Source organism: Martes martes (assembly GCF_963455335.1).
Source record: "Martes martes genome assembly, chromosome: 14".
Lineage (NCBI taxonomy): Eukaryota > Metazoa > Chordata > Mammalia > Carnivora > Mustelidae > Martes > Martes martes.
In genome coordinates, this window is record NC_137902.1 from 31,514,304 (window position 1) to 31,536,430 (window position 22,127).

The 22,127-nt window shown below is 40.0% G+C and overlaps 1 protein-coding gene across 1 annotated transcript; it reads right to left on the reverse strand.

Moving 5' to 3' along the window:
* Positions 1-1,522: 1,522 nt before the first annotated feature.
* CCNJ (cyclin J) lies at positions 1,523-20,504 on the reverse strand. Its single transcript, XM_080823205.1, has 5 exons — positions 20,401-20,504; positions 12,356-12,566; positions 4,885-5,184; positions 4,638-4,797; positions 1,523-4,100 (listed from the first exon to the last, which is right to left on the reverse strand). Exons 1-5 carry the CDS (start codon positions 20,467-20,469, stop codon positions 3,689-3,691), a joined length of 1,152 nt encoding a protein of 383 aa, XP_080679331.1. The 5' UTR covers positions 20,470-20,504; the 3' UTR covers positions 1,523-3,688.
* Between the last annotated feature and the right edge of the window lie 1,623 nt (positions 20,505-22,127).

The window sequence follows — 22,127 nt, forward strand, 5'->3', positions numbered from 1 at the left end:
TCATAATAAAAAGGACGGCAGTTGGGTCGGGATAGGGCAGCAGCCTACCCCTACTTTCCCACTGGAAAGCTGGAGCTTGGTCTTAATGCTTTCCACTTACTGTATTTTCTATTTATTTTTTTAATCTAAGGGATTTTAAAATGGATGTTGAGTGATTCCTAAATGAAGATATTAAACTGAGGTTCAGACTCTACCACTGTAACTGCTCCAAAATGATAGTCGCAGCAAGTTAAATTTAAGCTGCTTGAGGTTATAGAGGTTGTCTCACGGTGTGCTTGAGGACAATTGATAGATATAAACTTGTTACATGGGGTTCAGAACTGCTTCCACGGTAAAGCTGCCTGCCCTGGTTTAGAATGCTTGTTGTTTTCTTAAGTTCAGCCTTAAAGAACATTGTATATTAGCTGACTCTTGAGGTCTGTTGCTAAACCCTGGCACTGTGCCAGAGCAAGGGACAATACAGAAGCCTAATTTAAAAAAAATGCTTTTTAGCGGTGGAAGTTCTTTTTTAACCCACTGAGCCATTCAGGTGCCCCAAGGGGTGGAAGTTCTCAATCCACACATACAAACCTGTTAAAATTTTACTCTTCAAAACAATTTCTGTCTGCCTAGTTTTAAGTGGCAAATGATACATACACTTAGGTGAACAGACCATTCTCACTCACCGTTGACCCTGCTTCCTCTCACACCCTCGACCATCTTGTGTCCCTACTGTTCTGAGATCAGACCTCAAATTTCTGAAGTATGTGTTGTTTGATAAATCAGAAGCTGCAATTGCTAATATACTGATTTTAAGCTCAAAAGGCCAAAAGCTGTGTCCAACATACTTCATGGGCTTTGATGCTCAGTGTGACTATATAATCAATGGACAAGAGTTTCCCACCACTTCAGTTATGCTCTCCATCTGGATAGCTTTTAGTAAATATAATTAGGATTCCAAGTCTGACTAATATGATGACATGGTTCACTGAAGCTACAAATATATATTAAAACAAAACACTAAAGCCATTTTACTGAAAACTAGTTTTATTTTAAAATTAAGTGCATAGCACTCATCTAATTCCATTGGTGTAGAATTTAGCACCATACTCACTATTTGTAATTAATGTCACAACACAGATATATTTTGGTTTGCAGTCTGTACTTGAGTAGTGTTTATTTAGTGGACTTTGGTAAAGCCCTTTATACATATCATTAATCTCTTCACAGTACACATTTAATGATGGTCCAGTAATCTCAAAAAAACAAAAACAAAAACAAAAAAACAAAAACAAAAAAACCCTAAAGACTAACCAATAAATTAAACAAAACAAAACCCACACAACTCCCCCCACCCCATCCCCCAAGGCTAGCAGTTGTGAGTTGTATTTATATTGAAACCTAATGTTTTAAAAATAGTTCTGATTCTCCAACCATCCCATCCCACCCCACCCTGGGTATGCAGCAATAGTAACCAATTAATTATTTTATTCTACCCCCCCCCAAAATTAATCCAGTGTTCTTTAGCTTTTTTTTTTTTTTTAAATACAAACTGGGAAAGTGTTATAAGCTTTTTAAAAAGGCATATTCTTCTATAACAAGAATGACATTTAAACCAATCAATAAAAGCATTTGACAAGACATTAAATTACCATAGGCACCAGTTGTTGTTTCAAGCTGGGATCTCTATCCCAGAATCTTACATTCATAGCATTATTGAGGTAGTTAAAATACTGAAAATTGGACTCCAGGTGCTGGGTTCTGCATGTGAATGTGAAAGATATATTCTCTTTTTAACCCACTTTCCCCCAAATAATTCAAGTTCTCTTGAGGTAAGAACTACCAAAACCCAATTAGCAGCCTTTCTGTAAAGAGGAAAAGTGATGATACTTTCAGAAAACAATTTTCAGGCTTGAAAACTGCCTAGAGTGAGTGTTCTTACCTGAGTGGTTTTTTACCTACCAGACTAATAAATCCACATCATGCCATATGTACTCTAATTATAAAAGTTAACCATTCTTTTAAGGAGGACATTCTCTAGGAATTCATGCTGGCAGACGCCACCCACCCACATTTACCCACTGGAGCCATCTAGATCAGTCCACTACTGCGTTGAGTCTTCCCTTCCCAACAAAAGCCGTCGGTGTGATTACGGAGACTCCTGCTGCATACCCACAACATCTTATAATAAGTTTGTCTTCAATGCATATTGTGGCAGTCACACACCTGCCATGCAGTTTCCCTTCTATTCAAGTGCTATCTTTAAAAAAACACAAACAAAAAGACACACCATACTAATTTTCAAATCAGAAAGCTTCCCTCCACCAAATCTCTCTTCTTCCACAGATAAGAGCACAATGTATAGTTTCAGTTATTACAATGCTTTCTTTTTCCTTTTTATTCCCTCCAAACTCTTTCCCCACAAATTGCCCTTGCTGTAATGACTAATTATTGCTGTTTTCACTCATTACCGACACAGTGAAATGTCTCAGGGCAGTTCTGGAGCCAAAGTAATGCAAGTGGCTACTGCAATCTAGTATTCGGTTCCTTTGCCCGATACACAGACTGGCTGGATTGCAAGGCTGCTTATAAAACTTGTCCTCCACGTAACAAAGTGCTGCTCTAGCACAACCTGAGAACTACCCTGGCCACATTCCACTTCAAAATAAACCTACAGGACTTTATTCTAGTACTGACATTTTACAGTTACACCTTCCCTTGAAAAAACTTCTAGAGTAACATCAAATCTGAGTATAAATCATTGATTGCACTGAGAAATGCAAAACCTATATATGGATTATGAATGACAGGAACCACTTCATTCACTCTAAGTTACAATTATGTTCTCAGCTGAAAACATCCTAGCAAGAGTATTTTAACCTATGTTATAAAGGTAGTTCATACGATAACATTCCCAAAGCATGTTGCATTACAGTTAAGTGTTTCCAAGTAGTACAAATTCCCTGAGTTAAGTGTGTTTTAATCCTAAAGATTTGAGGTTGATCACTTAGGGCCAAAAAACAACAAAAACTTATGACCATGATTTAAGAGATCTACTTCACCCTTAATTTTAGTACATAAATCCAAATACCTATATGTTGTGATAGGAAGTTATATAGACTCATCTAAAAAAAAATTTTTTTTTTACTGTACAGATTGGTATAGCATAGCAATTCATGAGTTTAAACTCAGTCAAAAATTCATTTGTAGATCAAAAATGTAACTCAAAACTGCAGAATAAAAAAAAAAGACCTCTTCAAAAATTAATACTGTAACTTTCCTTCATAAAAAGACCATTTGGCAAGTCCACAGATAAACATTAGTCTCTGAAATACAAGCTAACATTAGGCCCAGAGCCCACCACAGGTCAAATCTCAAAACGGTGATTTAGAGTCTGTCCAAATTTTCTATTGTATTGAATATTTTTGAAATATTTGGACCATCAGCCAGGGCTTGAAAATTTTTGTCACACAGGGATGTGTTTTAACAGGATTTGATACGCATACTGTTAAAGTGTGTGCAGTGTTTGTTCAGTCCTCCCAGGTACTCGTGGTGCAGTGAAAGGGACAGTTGGTCTTCCTGATGCTGGTCTCTGAAGAGTTCTGATATAATCTGGATCCCTTTCCTTCTGAAGAGAAGTTTACAAAAAGCTTGCCCCAGAGCTTCAAGTCACAGAACAGTCTGGGTCAGGAATTACCTTCACATAAAATCACCTTTCAAAGCACGGAGTGATGCAAGGGTAATGTTCATTGATCTGGTAACTCCGATTGTAAGAAACATTCAGACAGGGCTTAACTTCTACTGGTATGGCCAGGGACATCCCAACACCAGTCTGCACATGCCCGAGGCCCTGCACACTGGTTTGGAAGCCAGCAGGACACGTCTGTAGTGTGTAAGATGAGGTGTGCGTGGTGGATCCAATCTGTGGGCAGCTTGGCTGTTCAGCTACAGGATGGCGATACTGTAGTGGGGTGTGGTGCATCTGGTGGAGATAGTGGGGCTGCTGGAAGTGAACTGGCCGAGAGGGCTGGGAGGCTGACTGCAGCACGTTCAGCTGCGCTGGCTGGGACCCTGCCTGGCCTCTCTGTTTGTTCGCCTCTTTCACATCATTATCATGCGCGCTGCAGGGAGAGAGAGAAAATGGTTAATAACGGCTGACTCAGCAGACGGCCCCACTGCCTGTAGCAGTCACTGGAACCGTAATTCCGACAATGGTGAGATCTCACTCTTATCCTTCTGAAAAGCTCCTTCCTTTGGCACAAACCTTGGGAACTCACTGATAGTAGCTTGGAGGCCTATTTCCTGTTTAAGAAATATATTCACAATAAACACTTTGGTGACACCCTGGTGGCCCAACAATTCAGAGATGTGGAAAGGACCAAGGCAAGACTTGCCTGGAGTGATCTGGGTTACAGGCTCACTCACATAAGCATATATACCGTGTACCCAGAATCATGACAGCACTGACAGCCTCTCCCTGGAAAACAGCCAAGGTACAGCTTTCCACCAAACACTGCTCATAAAGTGGCTTGCCCACGGCAGCAACGGTCAGAGCCAGGGTCCTAAAAGCTATGTGTTTGTGAGAAGTTGTTTTTAGGGCCCCTCATCCATGAAGAAAAATTCTGAGAAATCACAAACACGAGATTAAGGAGGCTTACATCAAGAGCCGTTCAATGCACTGCACTAAAAAATCCCAGGAGTAAGCAGTAAGACGATGCAGTCTTGTAGGCCACGTTGGAGAAAGACGAAGTATAATCCTTGAAGAAGCCACACATGCAGCAGCTACTAAAGAAGGTGCATAATTTAGAAAGGCATAATCTGTGGAGACATCAAAAATGAACTTAAGCAACAGAATACACAAGTCACAAGCTCACATGTCACCTACTGGCATCCACAATGACTCACCTTGCAAAGATACTTCCAGGAAATAATCTGCATACTTGGCCATGTAGAGTTTTGTTTTTTCCAAGCAAATCATCGGCCAACCATCATGAAGATCTGTTTCGTGTACTGCTTCGGAGAGATAATACTCAATGAAATGGGCAGCTGTTGGAAGGCAGAGGTTCCACTGAAAGGTTTCTAATAATAACAGTTCCATGTGTAGCAAATTTTGTTTTGTTAATACTAGATTCATATTAGTCATACAACCCAGGCTGTTGAGCTGTTCCAGCTTAGGCACACTATCTTCTTTTTCTTCAAATTTACCTTAGAAGGAAAGGGGACGAGAGAGAGAGAGAAAATGTTACACAAGTGATCATTATAGGTCTAGTTGCTTAAATGGGATTTGCTGTCTCACTGCAAAAATTTAGATGCAAAGACTTTCTTTCTCCTACTTTGGGCAGATATAATTGTGCTAGGACTCTGGCTCTCATATCCTGCACGTTTTCTTGCCTCCTACCTCCATCCCCTGCCTGTCCCCCTCCTCTAAAAAAAATGGAACATGTAAACATGTTGATCTCTGTCACACTACATAATGAAAATAGTCCTACGTACCAATGAAAAAAGAACTCTCTCGGGGCGCCTGGGTGGCTCAGTGGGTTAAAGCCTCTGCCTTCGGCTCAGGTCATGATCCCAGGGTCCTGGGATCGAGCCCCGCATCGGGCTCTCTGCTCGGCAGGGAGCCTGCTTCCTCCTCTCTCTCTGTCTGCCTCTCTGCCTACTTGTGATCTCTGTCTGTCAAATAAATAAATAAAACCTTAAAAAAAAAAAAAAAAAAAGAACTCTCTCAAATCTCACTAGCCAAATATTTCCAGGAAATTTCTATTGGGAGAGCAGGCAGTGGTTGGTGGAAGAAAATTAGTTTATTTTAGAATAGAAGGAAGGGTAAAGAATTTAATTTCTGAAGTTATCTGAAAAGGATAACTTCATTATCTGAAGTTATCTGAGAATACTGAGTTATCTGAAATCAGAAGTAGCTAAGCTTCAAGTGTTTCATCTTGGTATATTTTTCTGCACAATCTCAATTCTAGAGAGAATTGTGGGAGACAGTGGGAGAAAAAAACTGGGTGAATATGTAATAAGCCTTCTCATTCCATACAGAAACCTCCTCTTGGTATTTCAAAACAGAAACCTAGCTAAGTCTGTTACCAAAAAAGGGAAGGGAAGATACTTTTTATTTACTTTCATATCCCCTTCCTGAAAGCAGAATAGAAGTAGACAATCAGATTGCTGAACTTCATTATTCTAAGGCATTAACTTCTTTTCAGGAAATACTCATCCATATTTATAGCTGAGGAATAGAATTTCCTCTTCAGCCCCAGAATACTGTTTCTATAGGTTTTGTACCATCTTATACTTTAGTTTTCCTATACATAAATCATTCATTTTAGGTACCTCTAGAACTTAGGACTGGAGAAAATTCAAACTATCAAGTACCAGTATGGTTTTCCAGATGCAGCAACAGAACCAAGGAATTGTCTTCAAGTCTCTTTGGGTTCATTCCATAGTGGTCCACAGAAGAAGGGAAATTAACTAAAACCTTCTACCTTCTAGTATTATGTTCTATTTTATGTTAAAGTTTAAAACAGTCATTATATGTGATTATTTCTAATTGCATGCAATACAATCATATAGATTTCTCACAGTAGCTTTTATACTTGCTCAAAATTACAGTTGTTAGACTATGTTACATATTACTGTGTAAAATTTTTTTGTTTTACTATTTTGATAACTTTTTCAACATATTTATGGTCTCCTTGGAAATCTTATGATTTTATTTTATCCATTAAAAACATATTTTGGAGAAAAGCCAGAAAGACTGTCAAAAGCAGTAGAAACCAGGCAAGGCAAGCTTCCCTGTGAAATTTCTCTTCTAGAAGGGCTGGGTTTATATCACACATTGGAAGTACTACAACAAATGGTAGTGACCCTTGGGCCAGATGTTCAATGTACTGGAGCCACTGGGGCTGTTCAAATCAGCCTGCCTCAGGGCTGGGGAAAAAGTACTGCTGACTACATGGGTCTTTGCCCCGAGGGTGGGAGAACTGGAGTAGAAGGCTGCATCTCCCATGCCAGGAAGAGTCAAAGCTCATGACTTGAAGAGCGGGGGCCCAAAGAGAATTTTTCTCCCGCCTCAGAAATTCTGACCTTCTTTAGATCTAAACTACTCTGAACACTAAATATTGCTGTGGGTAGGAGTTGATTAAAAAAAAAAAATACACAATTCAGATTTTAAAGAATCTAGATAGCCCTTCCCACTTCAAATCGCACAGAGAAGAATTTCCCAAGTTTTTCCAATATGATATACTTAGTATAGCCAAAAGCCCTGACATGGTCTTTAGGTCATCCAGCATCATCACTGCATAAAGATATAGGGAAGGAACCACTGTTCTCGATGTCAGAGTGGAGGATGTCCTAGGAATTTAGTACAATCCCTCTGGATGAATCATTGAGGTTCTCAGAGTAAATGCCCTGCCATTACTGCAACAGCATTAACACTAGCAATATACTTCAAAGGAATATCGTAAAAACTAATGTGTTTATTTATATCATCCTTGAAGTTCCTTTAAAGAAATTAATACACCATAATTCACTGTTTAATTCAAGGATCAAGAATGTTCCATATTATCTCCCTGAAACTTTCAAACATTGAAAACAAAACTGTATATGACCAATTTCAAAGTTCAAAAAACCAAGACAGTGAGATTGGTCAATTCATGTAAGGTCAAATAAACTGAACCAAATAAAAAATGGAAGCCAAAAAGGAAGACTTATGTTTGAATTCCCAAATCTGTATTTCTAGATCAAAGCATTGCACTGGGTTATATGGGAACAAAAACTATCAAAATAGGTAAGACGTCCATATTATTAAACATCTATGGGGTTTCTGTATTTATAAAGTACTTGGGTATTACAAGTGTGAAAGCCTTTGCAACTTAACATGCAGAGTTAAAAATAACCTTGAATTACATAAATAACCATACTTGGGATTTTATTCAGGCTTAGGTTTTTTTGGGACTTTTTCATTACATATAGTGATATAAATACTCAGAATCACGGAAATTGAAGGATTTCAAAATGTGCGACAGTGTCAGTGAGTACCTGCTTCCATATCCATAGTTTCGTTGTGCTGAAAGCTATGTGCATGGGTATTTTAAATCAACTTATCTGCAATACCACATACAGATCACAAAGATCAGTTTCTTCTATTGAAAGGAAATACCAGAAGCCATGTGATTATATTGATAAAGGCCTCAAACAGGAACTAAGGGCACAGGAAATTCACATCTGCTTCCCAGAAAATAAAGAATTAGACGCCACAGAAACAAAACATCAGACTTTCTTTCCTATATAGGAAATGCTCAGATGAGCCATGGAAACCAGCACATTTTCAAAGCCAGCAGTGAATGGCAGGTATGTGGCAGAAGGGCAAGGATCAAATGTCACACTGTACACTCAGCTAATCCACATTTGATTCTGTTAGTACTGAGTAGGAAAAAAGTCATCCTTAATATAGCTAAGAATGCTCACAAATTTGTAAGACTACCAATCTAAAAGAAAAACAGCTAAGGAACAGGAAGACAATTCGTGGCAGGGGAGAGTGGGGAAGGTTCTATTCTCGTTAAAAACTGAGATGTAAATCAAATCAACTAGGAGATAAAATTTTCACCTTTAGTTAATAAAATAAAAAGCTCTGTCAACCCATTACTGGTAAGCAAGGAGAAACAATCACTTACCACAGATTTTTACTACTAACAGTCTATAATCTTACTTTTGGCTTCATCTTGATTCTGAGATCATTTCTTAGTTACACAAGACCTTGAGCAAATTATCAAAAGCCTTATCTCTAAGACTGCTTCCTCATTCTCCACAAATTCAGTGCTGATCACAGAAGCCAAGGGAAGCCAGGGTATACATGACAAAGAGTTGGAATTTCAGAGTTTCCCAGGATAATCCAAGACTTTTTCTGAAAAGAGCCAGAATCTTTAGGGCTAGGGAGCCATATTAAAGATAATAGAACAGTTTCTGGAAGAATTAATCATTATGATGCTGACTTTTATGTTTTAATTTCCTATGTGGTTTTAAACATCTTACCCACTTGATCTGTGCAGTAATTTTGTCAGTTAAATGTCTTTATTTTCATTTTATGGACAGGTAACTTCAGACTTAAGGGTTATTGAAATTCATATTGCTGACAAGAGATACAAACCTAGGAAATTCATCACGATAATCCTTACTCTAAAGCACTGCGTACCCCTCTCCAATCAGGGACAGTCTGTAGGCCCTTTCTTCCTATTTCCAACAGTGCAGACACAGGCAGCCGGGTATGGATATTACCTGGAACTCACAAGCTGTGCTTCAGCTTTGGCCAAACTACTGACAGCCTTCCATCCCACTTAAGTGGAATCCAGCTGTCACCTAGTACTGTCAGCTGTAAGCTGTTCTTCACTTTTACACAACAGGCTGCCCATCCTAAAGCAGGTAGCAGGTGGAGAAGGACATACAAAGTTCAATCATTCTGGGAGGAGAGAAGCATTATACTTAAAGTTTATGAAACCTAACTGGAGAGCTGCCAAAGGTAAGAAGAGTATAAAAATATAAAAAGCACTAGAATGTACTCCACAAATTAAAAACAGATATCAGATACTGAAAACAGGCTACCAGTTTAGAAGCATGTTAAGTATTTTTGTTGTAGTAAAACAGAGCAGAGGCAGGAGAAATTGTAGCCAACTACTAAGCATCAGCCGCTTTGATTACCTAACCCAAGCACAGAGCTGATAGCTTTAACTTTTTTCTTTTTAATAGAGATTTTATTTTTAAGTAATCTCTACACCCAAGGTGGGCCTAGAACTTACAACTCTGACAGCCTGAACTCTTGCCTACTGCCTACCTGCAGGGGCTGAGACCCTGGGTCACACCTACCTCATACTCTTCCATTCTCCAGTGAAAACGAACAATGGAAAAACAATTCTCTCTCAGGAAAAGAGAGGTTAAGGGGTTTCAGTAGAACAAAGGGAGGAGGTATTGGACTCTTTCAGTAATAACTGATCAACAAGTCATATCTGAACCGCAACAAATACAAATCCTAAAGCCTAGTCTCTGGAAAATGTACAAAATCATCTTCAATAAAATAAGATAATCATCTTTATTCAATAAAATAAACTGATCATACTCTTTAACCATAGTAATTAAAAAAAAACAAGAACAGGTGAAAAGTCCATTCCAATCAACCTAAGATGGTGTATGAGGTAAAGTATCCTTCCCCCAAATTGTACAAACTGCAGAAACTTGGCACCAATACCAAGCACTGTGTGGTGGCCAGAATCCTATTAGATTATCTGACTAGAGTCCCCAGTGAACTTTGGCAATAACATGTAGTTTATGAGTATCTAGTTTAGCATCCCCTAATTCATCTGATAAGTTACCAGTAAGTAAACTTTAGTCACAAATATAAGTTGGTCCATGAACTGACTACCGCATTCATAATTTCACAGTCCACCAGCAAGAATCTCCCACTTGGTCTGCACCACACTTTTGAGAATCTCAGGCATAGAGCAGATGGGGCTTGGTAGTGGAAAAAAGCACAATATGGCCACAACAGGCAAAAATAATTTTTCACTAATGATCTGAAGTTTTTAAAATAACCTAACTTGTGTATTTATTTCCAGTGTCTCTCTACTCTAACCTGATCCTATTATAAACTAACATTCTGTAGGATAACAAGAAACCATTCCATTTGTGGATTCTCACACATCCAATATGTCAAGTATGGGTTTTTCTAGTCCTGTGCAAACTGTGAAACCACAAAGAGCTTCACAGCCAGTGATGAAACACATACAGAATTGTACATGAGACTGCTTATGAGAATGACACTCTAATTAAAGGTTAAAGGTTAATTATAAATACAAGTATTACCTCTCCAGCTTTCTGGGTAGAGGTGAGAAGAACAGGTGATGTGTCTGAATCTTAGAGGACAACAGATTAAAGGAGAAATATAGATTTTCAGGAAATAGATGGTATTCTGGTGAGACTGGCTCAAGGTACATGGGAATAGGGTGGGAAGGTTGGACTAGAAAGGTAGCTGGATCCAGATGAAAGGTTCTAAATGGTACACGAAGGAGTTTCTACCTTAATCCACAGAGAGTGGGAGTCATTTATATGTTTGTTTATATTCAGCCAGGTCCACAAAGGATTTGAAATAACTTAAAAAAGACCTCCAAGGAGACAAAATCAGTAGTCAAGGTCATCAGCTCAAAGGAATAATAAGGGAAGAAAAAGAAAATCTGAAAAGAAATCAGTACCAGAAATGATTACACAGGCCTGCATTTGGTTTTAGGTTTACTTTCAGTCAAAGAACAAAGTTGTTCTAGAACTCTGCTGGCAGGGTATAGGTGGAATGTTCCTTCGACAGCAGCCACAAAAGATCCCAAACCCTCAAGTGGGGGTTAGAGATGAAGGCACTAAGAATTTCTACATCTTACCTTAAAGTGGAGTTTACATTCCTATTATAATGTCATAAGTAATAATAAAATAATGAATTCCAACTTCAATATCAAATACAATCTTTCTCACATTACTAGGAAAAACCCAATTTCAATTCCTTTACTCACCCTCTTTCTCTTTGGTCAAGGTTCTAAAAATGAAATGATTTACAGAAAGAAGCTAAAAGAAAGAGGCACCAAAAGTCCTACCAGTACATTCTGCATCAGGTAACAAATATGGTTTGATAACAGATTCTACCTGCAGCCGACCATGGCACTGTGCCTACTGCAGAAGCAAAATCCTTCCCGTTTATAGCAGTTGCTGTGAACGTTTAGTTCATTAAGCCAAGTCATTATGCAGTCAGTAGAAGGTATTCTAACAATACAAGAGTATAATACCTTTTAAACAGAGTTTCTCAACCTAGTTCCATGGACATTTGGGGCCAGTAATTCTTTATTGGGGGCTGTCCTGTACATTGTAGGTATTTAGTAGCATCCCAGCCCTCTACCCACTAGATCCTAGCAGCATCCTCCCAGGTTGTGATGACAACCAAAACTGTCTTGAACCAAAGCCAACTATTTCTTGTGGGGCACAGTTTATTCCGGTTGAGAACTTTAAGACAATGGTTCTCAGTTGGATAAGTACATCAGAATCACCTTTGGAACTCAAGCCCCATGATACAGATTCTGAGTCAGTAGATCTGGAGTGTGCTAGACGTTTGTAGCAGAATCTTCAGGATGTAGGGCTTAAGAACATATGTTTTCAAAAGACTTCAGAGCCATTTTTTAGTGTCTAGTTAAAAATTATTATGCCAAGAAGCACTTTCAACATAAACTTTATGATACTAGTAAACTGGAATGAATGGAATTTGGTGATGTTTCACTGAGCTCTACATAAATTTTCTTTATTATAAACAATGGAAATTTCCAGTCATATAGATGAGATTCATACTTACTTGCTAAAAGCAGACAGGAAAGTGCAACTAAATGCAGCTGCTGGATGGAGATGTCATATCGATCCATAAATAAGTCCAGCAAATAGACAGCAAGATGTCGGGCAGAAGGGCAGAGGGTGAAGCGATTGCTCACAATGGCAATCAGGTCAGCAAAATACCTTCTGAGACTTAGTTGAGGGGACTGGCCTTTGTAGGAAGGCAACTTCAGCTCCTATATCAAGAGGAACAACATTTAATCTAACATAGCCTATAGAAGTAGTACCCGCACAATGCAAAGACAACTCCCCCCCCCAGTATATTAGTGTTAACAGGAGCCTAAAACACTTCTCTTGAAAGAAACACAAATACGAAAAAGCTGATTGGAAGGATAATGAATAGTACTAATTAACAGCACTGAGTTTAAAATTTAAAACCAAACTTTCCCCCTTCATTTTTAACCATCTCTGATGTGACAAATTGTGTTTCTTACATTATGGAATGGATATATTCCAGCAAGATTTTTGTATCCTGTTTTCCCTACCAGGTGTTTTCCGAAAAACATCCTCACCAAAATCCCAACCACACAACACATACACACCCCCTCCAGAAAGCTCAAAGCTTTGGGTCAGAAGGTAACAAGAAGTGAATATGCTCCTGGTATGTCACTATATTACACTTCCAGAGGTGTGGAAGGTACAGACTAGTATTCATCCACTAGTACCTTCTAAGCATGTTTTCCTTTCAGCAGTTTTATGATGCTCTCCTTTGCCATTACTTTTTCATATACCTAAAAAATTTTCCCCATTGCTGTTCAACCTCAGAATTATATGACCCCATTTTTTTTTAAGTAGAAATTTTCTACACTACTAAATAAAGTATTTCCACCACATAGAGAATGACAGCTTCTAAATTATTTCATGATATCAGCATAATACTAAAACTAAACCCAACAGGTATCACAACAGCAGGAAATTACACAGATATGACCCCAAAAGCACAGGCAAAAAAAGGTAAATGAGACTTCATCAAAATTAAAACCTCTTGTGTATCAAAGTTCACTCTTTTCAACAGAGGGAGAAGGCAATTCACAGGATGGGAAAAATATTTGCAGATCAGATTCAGGCAAGAGGTTAATATCCAGATTATATAAAGAATTCTTTTATACATGCAATCTAACAACAAAAACAACTTGTTTAAAAATGGGCAAAAGACCTGAATAAACATTCCACCAACGAAGATATATAAATGGCCAATAAGCACAAATAAAGATGTTCAACATGACTAATCATTAGGGAAATGTAAATCAAAACCATTATGAGATAATATTTCACACCCACTGGGATTGCTTTTTTTTTTTTAAGATTTTATTTATTTATTTGACAGACAGATCACAAGTAGGCAGAGAGACCGATGCAGGGCTCGATCCCAGGACCCTGGGATCATGACCTGAGCCGAAGGCAGAGGCTTTAACCCACTGAGCCATCCAGGCACCCCTGGGATTGCTATTATCAAAAAAACAGAGGGGTGGCTGGGTGGTTCAGTTGGTTAAGCATCCGACTCTTGAATTTGGCTCAGTCATGATCTGGGAGTTGTGAGATGGAGCATTACAGAATAGATATATTCCAGCAAGAGTACTGGTCTCCACACTGGGTGTGAAGCCTGCTTGAGAGTCTCTCTTTCCCTCTCCCTCTAGTCCTCTCTTTCTCTCAACAAAACAAAAACAGAAAACAAAATTAACAAGTGTTGACAAGAATCTGAAAAACTGGAAGCCTTGTGTAATGGTGGGAATATAAAATTGTACAGCCACTGAACAACGGTATTGTAATTCCTCAGAAAAATTAAACACAGAATAACTCTATGATCCAGCAATTCCACTTTTAGGTACATACCAAGAAGAACTGAAGGCAGGGACTCAGATATTTGTACATATATTGACAGCAGGATTATTCACAAAAGCCAAAAGGTGGAAACAAACAATCCATCAATATATGAATGGATAAACAAAATGTATTTTAGTTTAAGAAGTTGAAAAAGTTCTGAAGATAGAGAGTGGTTAAAGGAGCAGAATGTAAATGTACCTAAAGTCACTGAACTGTACACTTAAAAATGTTTAAAGTTTTATGTTGTTGACATTTTATAATAAACAAACAAAAATAGAAGTTTTATATCTAAATAAGATATAAAATGTTAACCGATGTATTTAATAGTATATCCAAAGAATACATCAATTGTAGTACATCCCAGGAATGCAAAGATGGTTTGATATCAGGAAATCTATTACTATAAATCATAATTTTAAAAATCACACATGAATATTCATAATCATCTTGATAGATGCCAAGATAGCATCTGGACAAAGGTGACCCTGGGAGAAATAATAGCAGATGAAGGAAGAAATCTTAAAAAATGTTAAAAAAAAAAAATCTCAAATTTAAGAGCCAGTATCTCACTTGGAGATAAAGCAATAGAAGGATTAGCATTCTAGTGCCTGCTATTACAGTATTACTTCACATTATCCTGTGAACACTAATCCAAATAGAAAAAAGAAAGAAAAGGTATAATGAATGAAAAAAGAGAATCAAAAATCACTTATAGTAATAAAATTATTTTTTAGATGATAGAATTTATATCCAAGAAAAGCAACAGAAAAAGTAAATGGTTAGTATTCCGTAAGATGGTTGTTTACAAAATTAATATTTTTTTAAAGATTTTATTTATTTATTTGACAGAGAGAGATCACAAGTAGGCAGAGAGGCAGGCAGAGAGAGAGAGAGGAGGAAGCAGGCTCCCTGCTGAGCAGAGAGCCTGATGCGGGGATCGATCCCAGGACCCTGAGATCATGACCTGAGCCGAAGGCAGAGGCTTAACCCACTGAGCCACCCAGGCGCCCCTACAAAATTAATATTTTAAAAAATCAATAGCCTGCGAGTGCCTTCGGCTCAGGTCATGATCCCAGTATCAGGCTCCCTGCTCAGCATAGAGTCTGCTTCTCCCTCTCCTTCTGCCTGCCACTACTCCCTGCTTGTGCTTTCTCTGTCCAATAAATCAAATCTTAAATACAAAAACAAAAACAAAACCAAACCAATGGCCTGTTTGTATATTAACTGGCTAGAAAATAGAAGGTTCCATATAAAGTAACTACAAAAATTAAAACACCTAGAAAAAGTATTTGTATTTTAGCATTCTATGAAGGTAACATTAAAATTCTGAAGGAGTAGGAAGACTTGTATACATGCAAAGACACTCCTTTTTCTTGGATAAAGAAATTGATTTGGTAACAATGGCATTTCAAATCAGGAGAATAGATGAATTTAATAAATGTTTCTGACACATAGGACAGAGTTAATTTCTCTATTATTTAGAAAAATCTTACACATCTATAAGGAAAAGGGAACATCTATGAACAGTTTATAAGAAAATTAAATACAGCCGAAAACATATAAAAAGATGGCTTCTCTCTTTCAAAAGTAAAGAATTACATAGTTTTTCACTTCCCAGATTATATTTTATTAACTCCTGCTTATGCTATCAAGAGTGGAAATAAAAACTACCATGTATCCAATAGGTCAGGCTGACAACTGACATAACCTTTTGGAGAGCAATTTTAATCTTTTAAAATGAAGATTGCAAATACCTTTCAACCTAGCAATTAACCCTACATATAAGGAGATCCTTCGCAACATTGTTTTTAATAGCAAAATAGCGGGGAAAGCTTGATGTCCAACTATCTCCAGGGATTTATTGCTGAGTATACAGAGCCAATCCCAGGTCACATACTCTAACATATAACATTCTTAAAAGGACACAATTATGGACAACGACAAGTTAGTCATTTGCAGAGGTTAAGGGGGAGAATAAGGTGGGAGAGAAAAGGTCGTGGCTATAAATCATAACATAAGAGATTCTTGTGGTGATAAAAAAATATTCTGTATCTTGACTATATCAATGTTAATATCCTGGTTGTGATAATTATACTAAAGCTTTGTAAGATGTACCACTGAGGGAAACTGGGTTAAGGTTTTAGAGGATCTCTCTGTATCATTTCTTACAACTGTATGTAAATCTACAATTATCTAAAAAAAAAAAAGTGCAATAAAAAAAAGCCTGGCATTCATCAACAGAGAACTGATAAACCATAAGACATCAATTCAATGTGGACATTAAAATAAAGGACAGTTGATCAAAATGTGTTGATTTGGAGAAAAACATAAAGAGAATGAGTTGAATGATGTTGGGATGGAAGGATGGTACAGAACAGTGAATATATATTCTGACCTCTTGTATCAACAACAAAAAATACTGCATATATACTACTTTACTAGATAGCTTTTCAGGAAAAAAACAACAATGGTGATAACCTTAGGGGATCAGAGAACAGTGAGGGTTGGGGAAAGCTCATTTTAAACCTTATACTATCTGAATTTTTTTTTTAACCATATGCATTTATCACTTAAAATTTCTAAATAATATTAAAGAGTCGCTTGGGAGATAAACTAATAGTCCATTTAAAATCTCTGTACATGTGTACAAATTTTCCTAAATAGCATAAGTAAATGTTATTTAGGGGGAAAAAAAAAAAAAAACACTGGCTTAGGCTTGCTTGATTCTTTGAAGAGAAAATGTATTAATTTCCCCAAATAAAAAGGAACATGCCGATTTCTCATGCAGCTCCCAGGATCTTCTCTTTCCCCATCTCAGCAGATCTTTAGAATGGTGTAAATGAGTTACAATTTTAAACTTCACCTTTCTTTGCTGTCATCACATGACATTTATTGAGTACCTTTTATGTAGCAGATACTGTGTTAAGCCCAGGGATAAAAGCTGGAAAACACTCTTGAGCAGGTAAACCAAAATACAGAGATGATTAGGATATATAGTAATCACAGGGTATTACAGGAACACGGAGACAGAAGATCTAACCTAGCTCAGGGGACCGAGTGCTGGGGAAAAAACAAAGCCACAGTAGGCTTTCTTTAAAAGAGGCCTGAACAAGGTCTTAAAGCTCACTGGGTAACACAGCTGGAAAACACTGTATTTGGTGGACTTTTTCACTATATTAACTTTAATAAATATGGACAGAACAAAGGCAAGAACACCAAAGACCAACAGGAGATTTTTAACTAATGCATTCTCTTTATGTCATTTTAAATGGTAAAGTACAAGTGCTTACCAGCTGGCTGTCAGATTTAGTTCTCCTTGTCCAGGCACTGCCTGCAATTAGGCAAGCATGAGAAAATGACCTGTGCTTCTCTCAGCTTACAAGGTTTTTCTAAAATCTATTCCTGATCCTCCAGAATTTTGCACTTTTTTCCCTCTCTGCTTCTCGGAATCCCATAGGCCCAAAACACCGAGACCTGGACTTGTCATCCGCCTCTCCAGTCTCAAGTACTAGTCAGTTCCCCACCCCAAATGCCATCCTTTCCCCAGAACAGATTACTGTCCAGCCAGGATAGAAATAAAGGCATAGAAGGAATATTCACAAATGTAAATACAACTCTGTGGGATATTTTCCGAATGTTTCTCACAAACTGGCATTGTTCCCATCTGTCATAAAGGCTCTTAAAAATACTTCCCAAGCATCCTAAAGAACTAATATATACAGAAAAAGAAGAAGACAGAGGAGAAGACAAGGGGGTGTAAGAAGACAGCTGCTTTGAAGGTTTTTTGGGGGGAGCGTAATTATATTTTACAAAAACAATATAGCTGGCTTTTGGGGGTTGAAGAAAATTTCCATTTGTCATCATTTTTACCCTTCTCTAACAGATATAATGCTGGTCAAAGCAATTATTCCTCCATACACCTTCGATCTACACACAGAATACCATCCATAGGGTCTGAATGGCATCTGCCCAAAGGAAGATCTAAATTGAGATGCTTGGAGTTATAGATTAGACTCTGCAAAGGCAGATTATGTCTTTCTCATTCACTATACCATTTTAACACCTGGCATAGCACTTGTATACTGCAGGTACTCGAAAGTGTTGAATAAATAAATAAGCAATCACCTAATTTAACAGCCTGGAATTAACATGTATTGTTTTTCATGAGAAAAGTTCAGTTTAACTTTCCCTGACTTCAGTGTACTAGTCAGGGTTCTTTCCAGTTCCACGAAGTTCAAGTTTTACTGATTAACATAAATTATTCAAAAAGTGTGTCCATTGTGTCAAATGTGGCTTACACAGTGCTTAAAGATAAAATAAAGACAACCCAGGGTAGCATGCCACAGGTGGCTATAGGTGGCCCAAGGTAATTTTCAGTGGCATTCCCTCAGACTCTGTGCTATCTCATCCTCTGATAGTTCATAAGCAGCTTTAACAGGGTTGTGTCCTATTCCTTCAATTCTCCCCAGAGCCTTACACACAAAAAGTATTCAACAAAATTGTGGGGAGGGAGGGAATCCACTTCCAACCTCAACTGACAAAATTAATTCAGGAAATCATTCAGGATTTAAAATTACACATAAAATAATAAAAAACCATGGAAATCCGTTAAGAAAAATCTTTTGAGGGGCACCTGTGTGGCTCAGTCAGTTAAGCGTCTGCCTTCAGCTCAGGTCATTATCTGGGGGTTCTGGGATTGAACCCCACATTGGGCTCCCTGCTCAGCAGGAACTCTGCTTCTCCCTTTCCCTCTGTCCCTCCTGCTTGCTCCTTCTCTTTCTCACTCACTTTCTCTCTCTCAAATAAATAAATACAATCTTAAAAAAAAAATCTTTTGAGTTTTATGTCGCTAAATAAAAGTATCATTAACATCAAATAATTAATTTCACCACATACCAGAGGACTAAAAAGAGATGACACTTAGAAAAGGAGAACATTTAAAACTAAAAGACCACATCTTAAAAAAAAAAAAATCAAAAGTATATGGACAATTTTCAAAAGAGAAAACCGGAAACTCTCTTCCTAACATTCCAGAGAACCATTCCACAGTTGAGACCTTTTGTGGGAGGAAAAACCTCTTAGGGGGCTGAGGTGTATTTAGTCCACCTAAGAAGCTGAATGTCAGAATTAATAAGTAGCATTTAGAAATCTCAAACCTTAGAAAAGGGTACAATTGTAACAATTAAAGTCAGAATTAGGTTTTCTAATCTAGTTAACCTGGTTAAAAAAAAATCAAGATACAAGTTCATTATCATCCCAGGATCTCTCAACTCCAATAGTCAGCATCCCTTTTATTAGTCAGTTTTGCTTCTCTCTCATTTTCTATACATAACAAATGGCTGTCTCCATCCTTGGTGAAAATGAGTCAACTTAGGGATAGTTTTGGATCTGGTCTCTCTTCTGGTTATCAAAGAGGCAGAGATAACCCCTTAAACTGAGATGTGACGGAGTAAAATTGTTACTTAAGAGCAACAACACGCAGACTTTACATTGTGCCAGAAAATTGTATTCTACCCACCAACATCTATTAAATATATTAAGTCTACTTTCTGCTTTACATTAGCTGGAGGGAGCGGTTAACTTCTACCCTAAGACATTTTGGACAGCCCCTAAATCTGAGGGTCTAAGGGAAAATAACAGTTAGGGCTCAGTGCTTCCATATACCAAGCACTGTTCTAAAGCACATGTACAGAATCAGTTCATTTAATCTCGCAATCCCCGCCCCCACAAGGCACGTTTCATTATTATTATTCATTATACAGATGAGGAAATTGGGAAACACGAAAATTAAGTAACTTGTCCGAAGTCTTACTTAAAGTAAGTTAGTGGACAGGCTGGGGACTTGATGTACAGATGTGGCTTAACAGCCTAAAGCAACAGCAACTACAGAACAAGGAGGGCTACTCTGCCCAATACAGAGGGAGCACACATTATCTGTTTAAACACAGTATCAAAGTCCTGTTCCACCTTCCCTCTCCCAAAGATCGCGTCCCACCCCCTTCCTCATTTAAGTTGCAGGTTCTTCTGATACATCCAAGGGAAGAAACCAAGAAGTTAATTAACCTCGAGCAAACAAGCAAACGCGCCCTTTCTGGTCTGGAAACTAGTGACCGCACTTCCCAGGGAGCCGCGATTTATACTAACTGGCACAAAACACTACAAGGAAAAGTCGCGGATCGGGGTTACCTTGTATCGAAGCGCTTGATGAATGTCTGCGGCCAGCTGTCCCCGCCACCACTGTCCCTCCAGCTCCATGGGACCGGGCGGCGCGCCTGGCCAGACGCGGCAACTTCAGTCTGTAAGACACACCCCAGACGCGGTCACGGGCAGCACCCTCCACATAACCCTCCGCGCCCCCTCCCCGAGGGGTGTGACTTCAGGTCACCTCGGGTGGCTGTGCCTCTTCACCTGACTCGACCTAAAGCGAGCACCGATCCAAACCAATTCCCCGATGCGGCGCATAAGGCCCGATCTACCCCGTCAGGAGGAGTGGGCTCACGCTGAGAACAGCCGGCCTGGGTGCCGGGCAAAGGGGACCAACTTGGGCCCGAGTTGCCACAGAGCGGCCCCGGGTGCGCGCAAGGGAAGCTGGAGGCGGAGGCTCGGCTGACGGCTCCCCGCGTCCCGGGTTCGAATTCTCCCGTCAGCCCCGGAGGGTCGAGACGCTGACACCAGTCGCAACCCCCCCGAGAAAACCTCCCGCGGACAAACCGACGGACGAATGCCCGCCTGGCTCCGGGTCCCGGCTGCGGGCGCCCGGGCGCTCGTTCCTCCCGGGGGGGGGCCTCCCCGAGGTCCCGCCGGGGCGGGCGCGCACCCAGGCCGCTTCCTCCTCTCCGGAGCACCGCACAGGATCGCGCGGCCCCAGACAGGCGAACAAAAGGCCGGGCCGGGCGGGTCCTGTGTCCCGCGCCCAGCACAGGCCTGCAGGTCCCCACGGCGACCTCCCTTACCCGGAACCGCGGCCCTCACAGCCCCAGCCCCGCCGGCGTGCATGGGACGCCGGCCCCGCTCATGATGCGGACAGTCGGCCGCGAAGCGCCGGCCTCAGCTCGGGCCCAGCGCCGGGGCGCTCGCGCCGCCCATTGTTAAAGGACCGGCAGGCGGCTCCGCGTACAAAGCCAGCGCCGGGGCACATGCGGCCCCGCCGCTGCCAATCTCGTCTCGCGATACAGCCGGGTCACCCCGAGCCGTCCAATCGGCGGCCGGGCCGGGCCCAGGTGCAGCGCCCGGCGGCGGCTCGGCGGCCCCGGTCGGGACCCAGTAGCTTCCACCCGCGCCGCTTCGGCGCGAGGCGGTCGGTTCTGGCGTTTCCCGACAGCTCCGCCACCACCTACCGGGAAGCCGGCCCGAGCGGCGGGCAGAGGGCGGAGGAGGGCGCCAGAGAAATCACAACGTTGATCATCATTGCGGGGGCCAATCTGGTCATGCCACTCACCTGCTGAGAACCTTCGATGGCTCCCCATGCTCGCGGAGGAAAGTTCTGAAGCCTCAGCTTGGTGTTTAAAACCCTTTCTAATGTGGCTTGAGTCTGCTTTATCTCACATCACAACGGCGCCGTTTGCATCCTGGGGACTGCCCAGGGGATTATCAATCCCTCCACAAATGCTCTAGCCGTTTCCGAAGCTCCTAAACGGGCGTTCTCTGTGAAATTCTGCTGTCTCTAAGTTCCAACCTCAAAACCTATACTGCTTCTGGAAACATAATTTATCATTCCCCCTCCTTATTTCCTTTGCTTTAGACATCCCCAAGAGCTTTGAATAGAGTTGAGATTACCTTTAGTAACCTAGTTTTGTCAAATCCAAAGTGGATGTAATAAGCCATCTGAGGTCTTAAATCAGGAAACTACGAAACTGTGGAAACACTCCAGCATCAAGTAAGGTGATGTGGGACCTGGAATATGATTCGCGGAA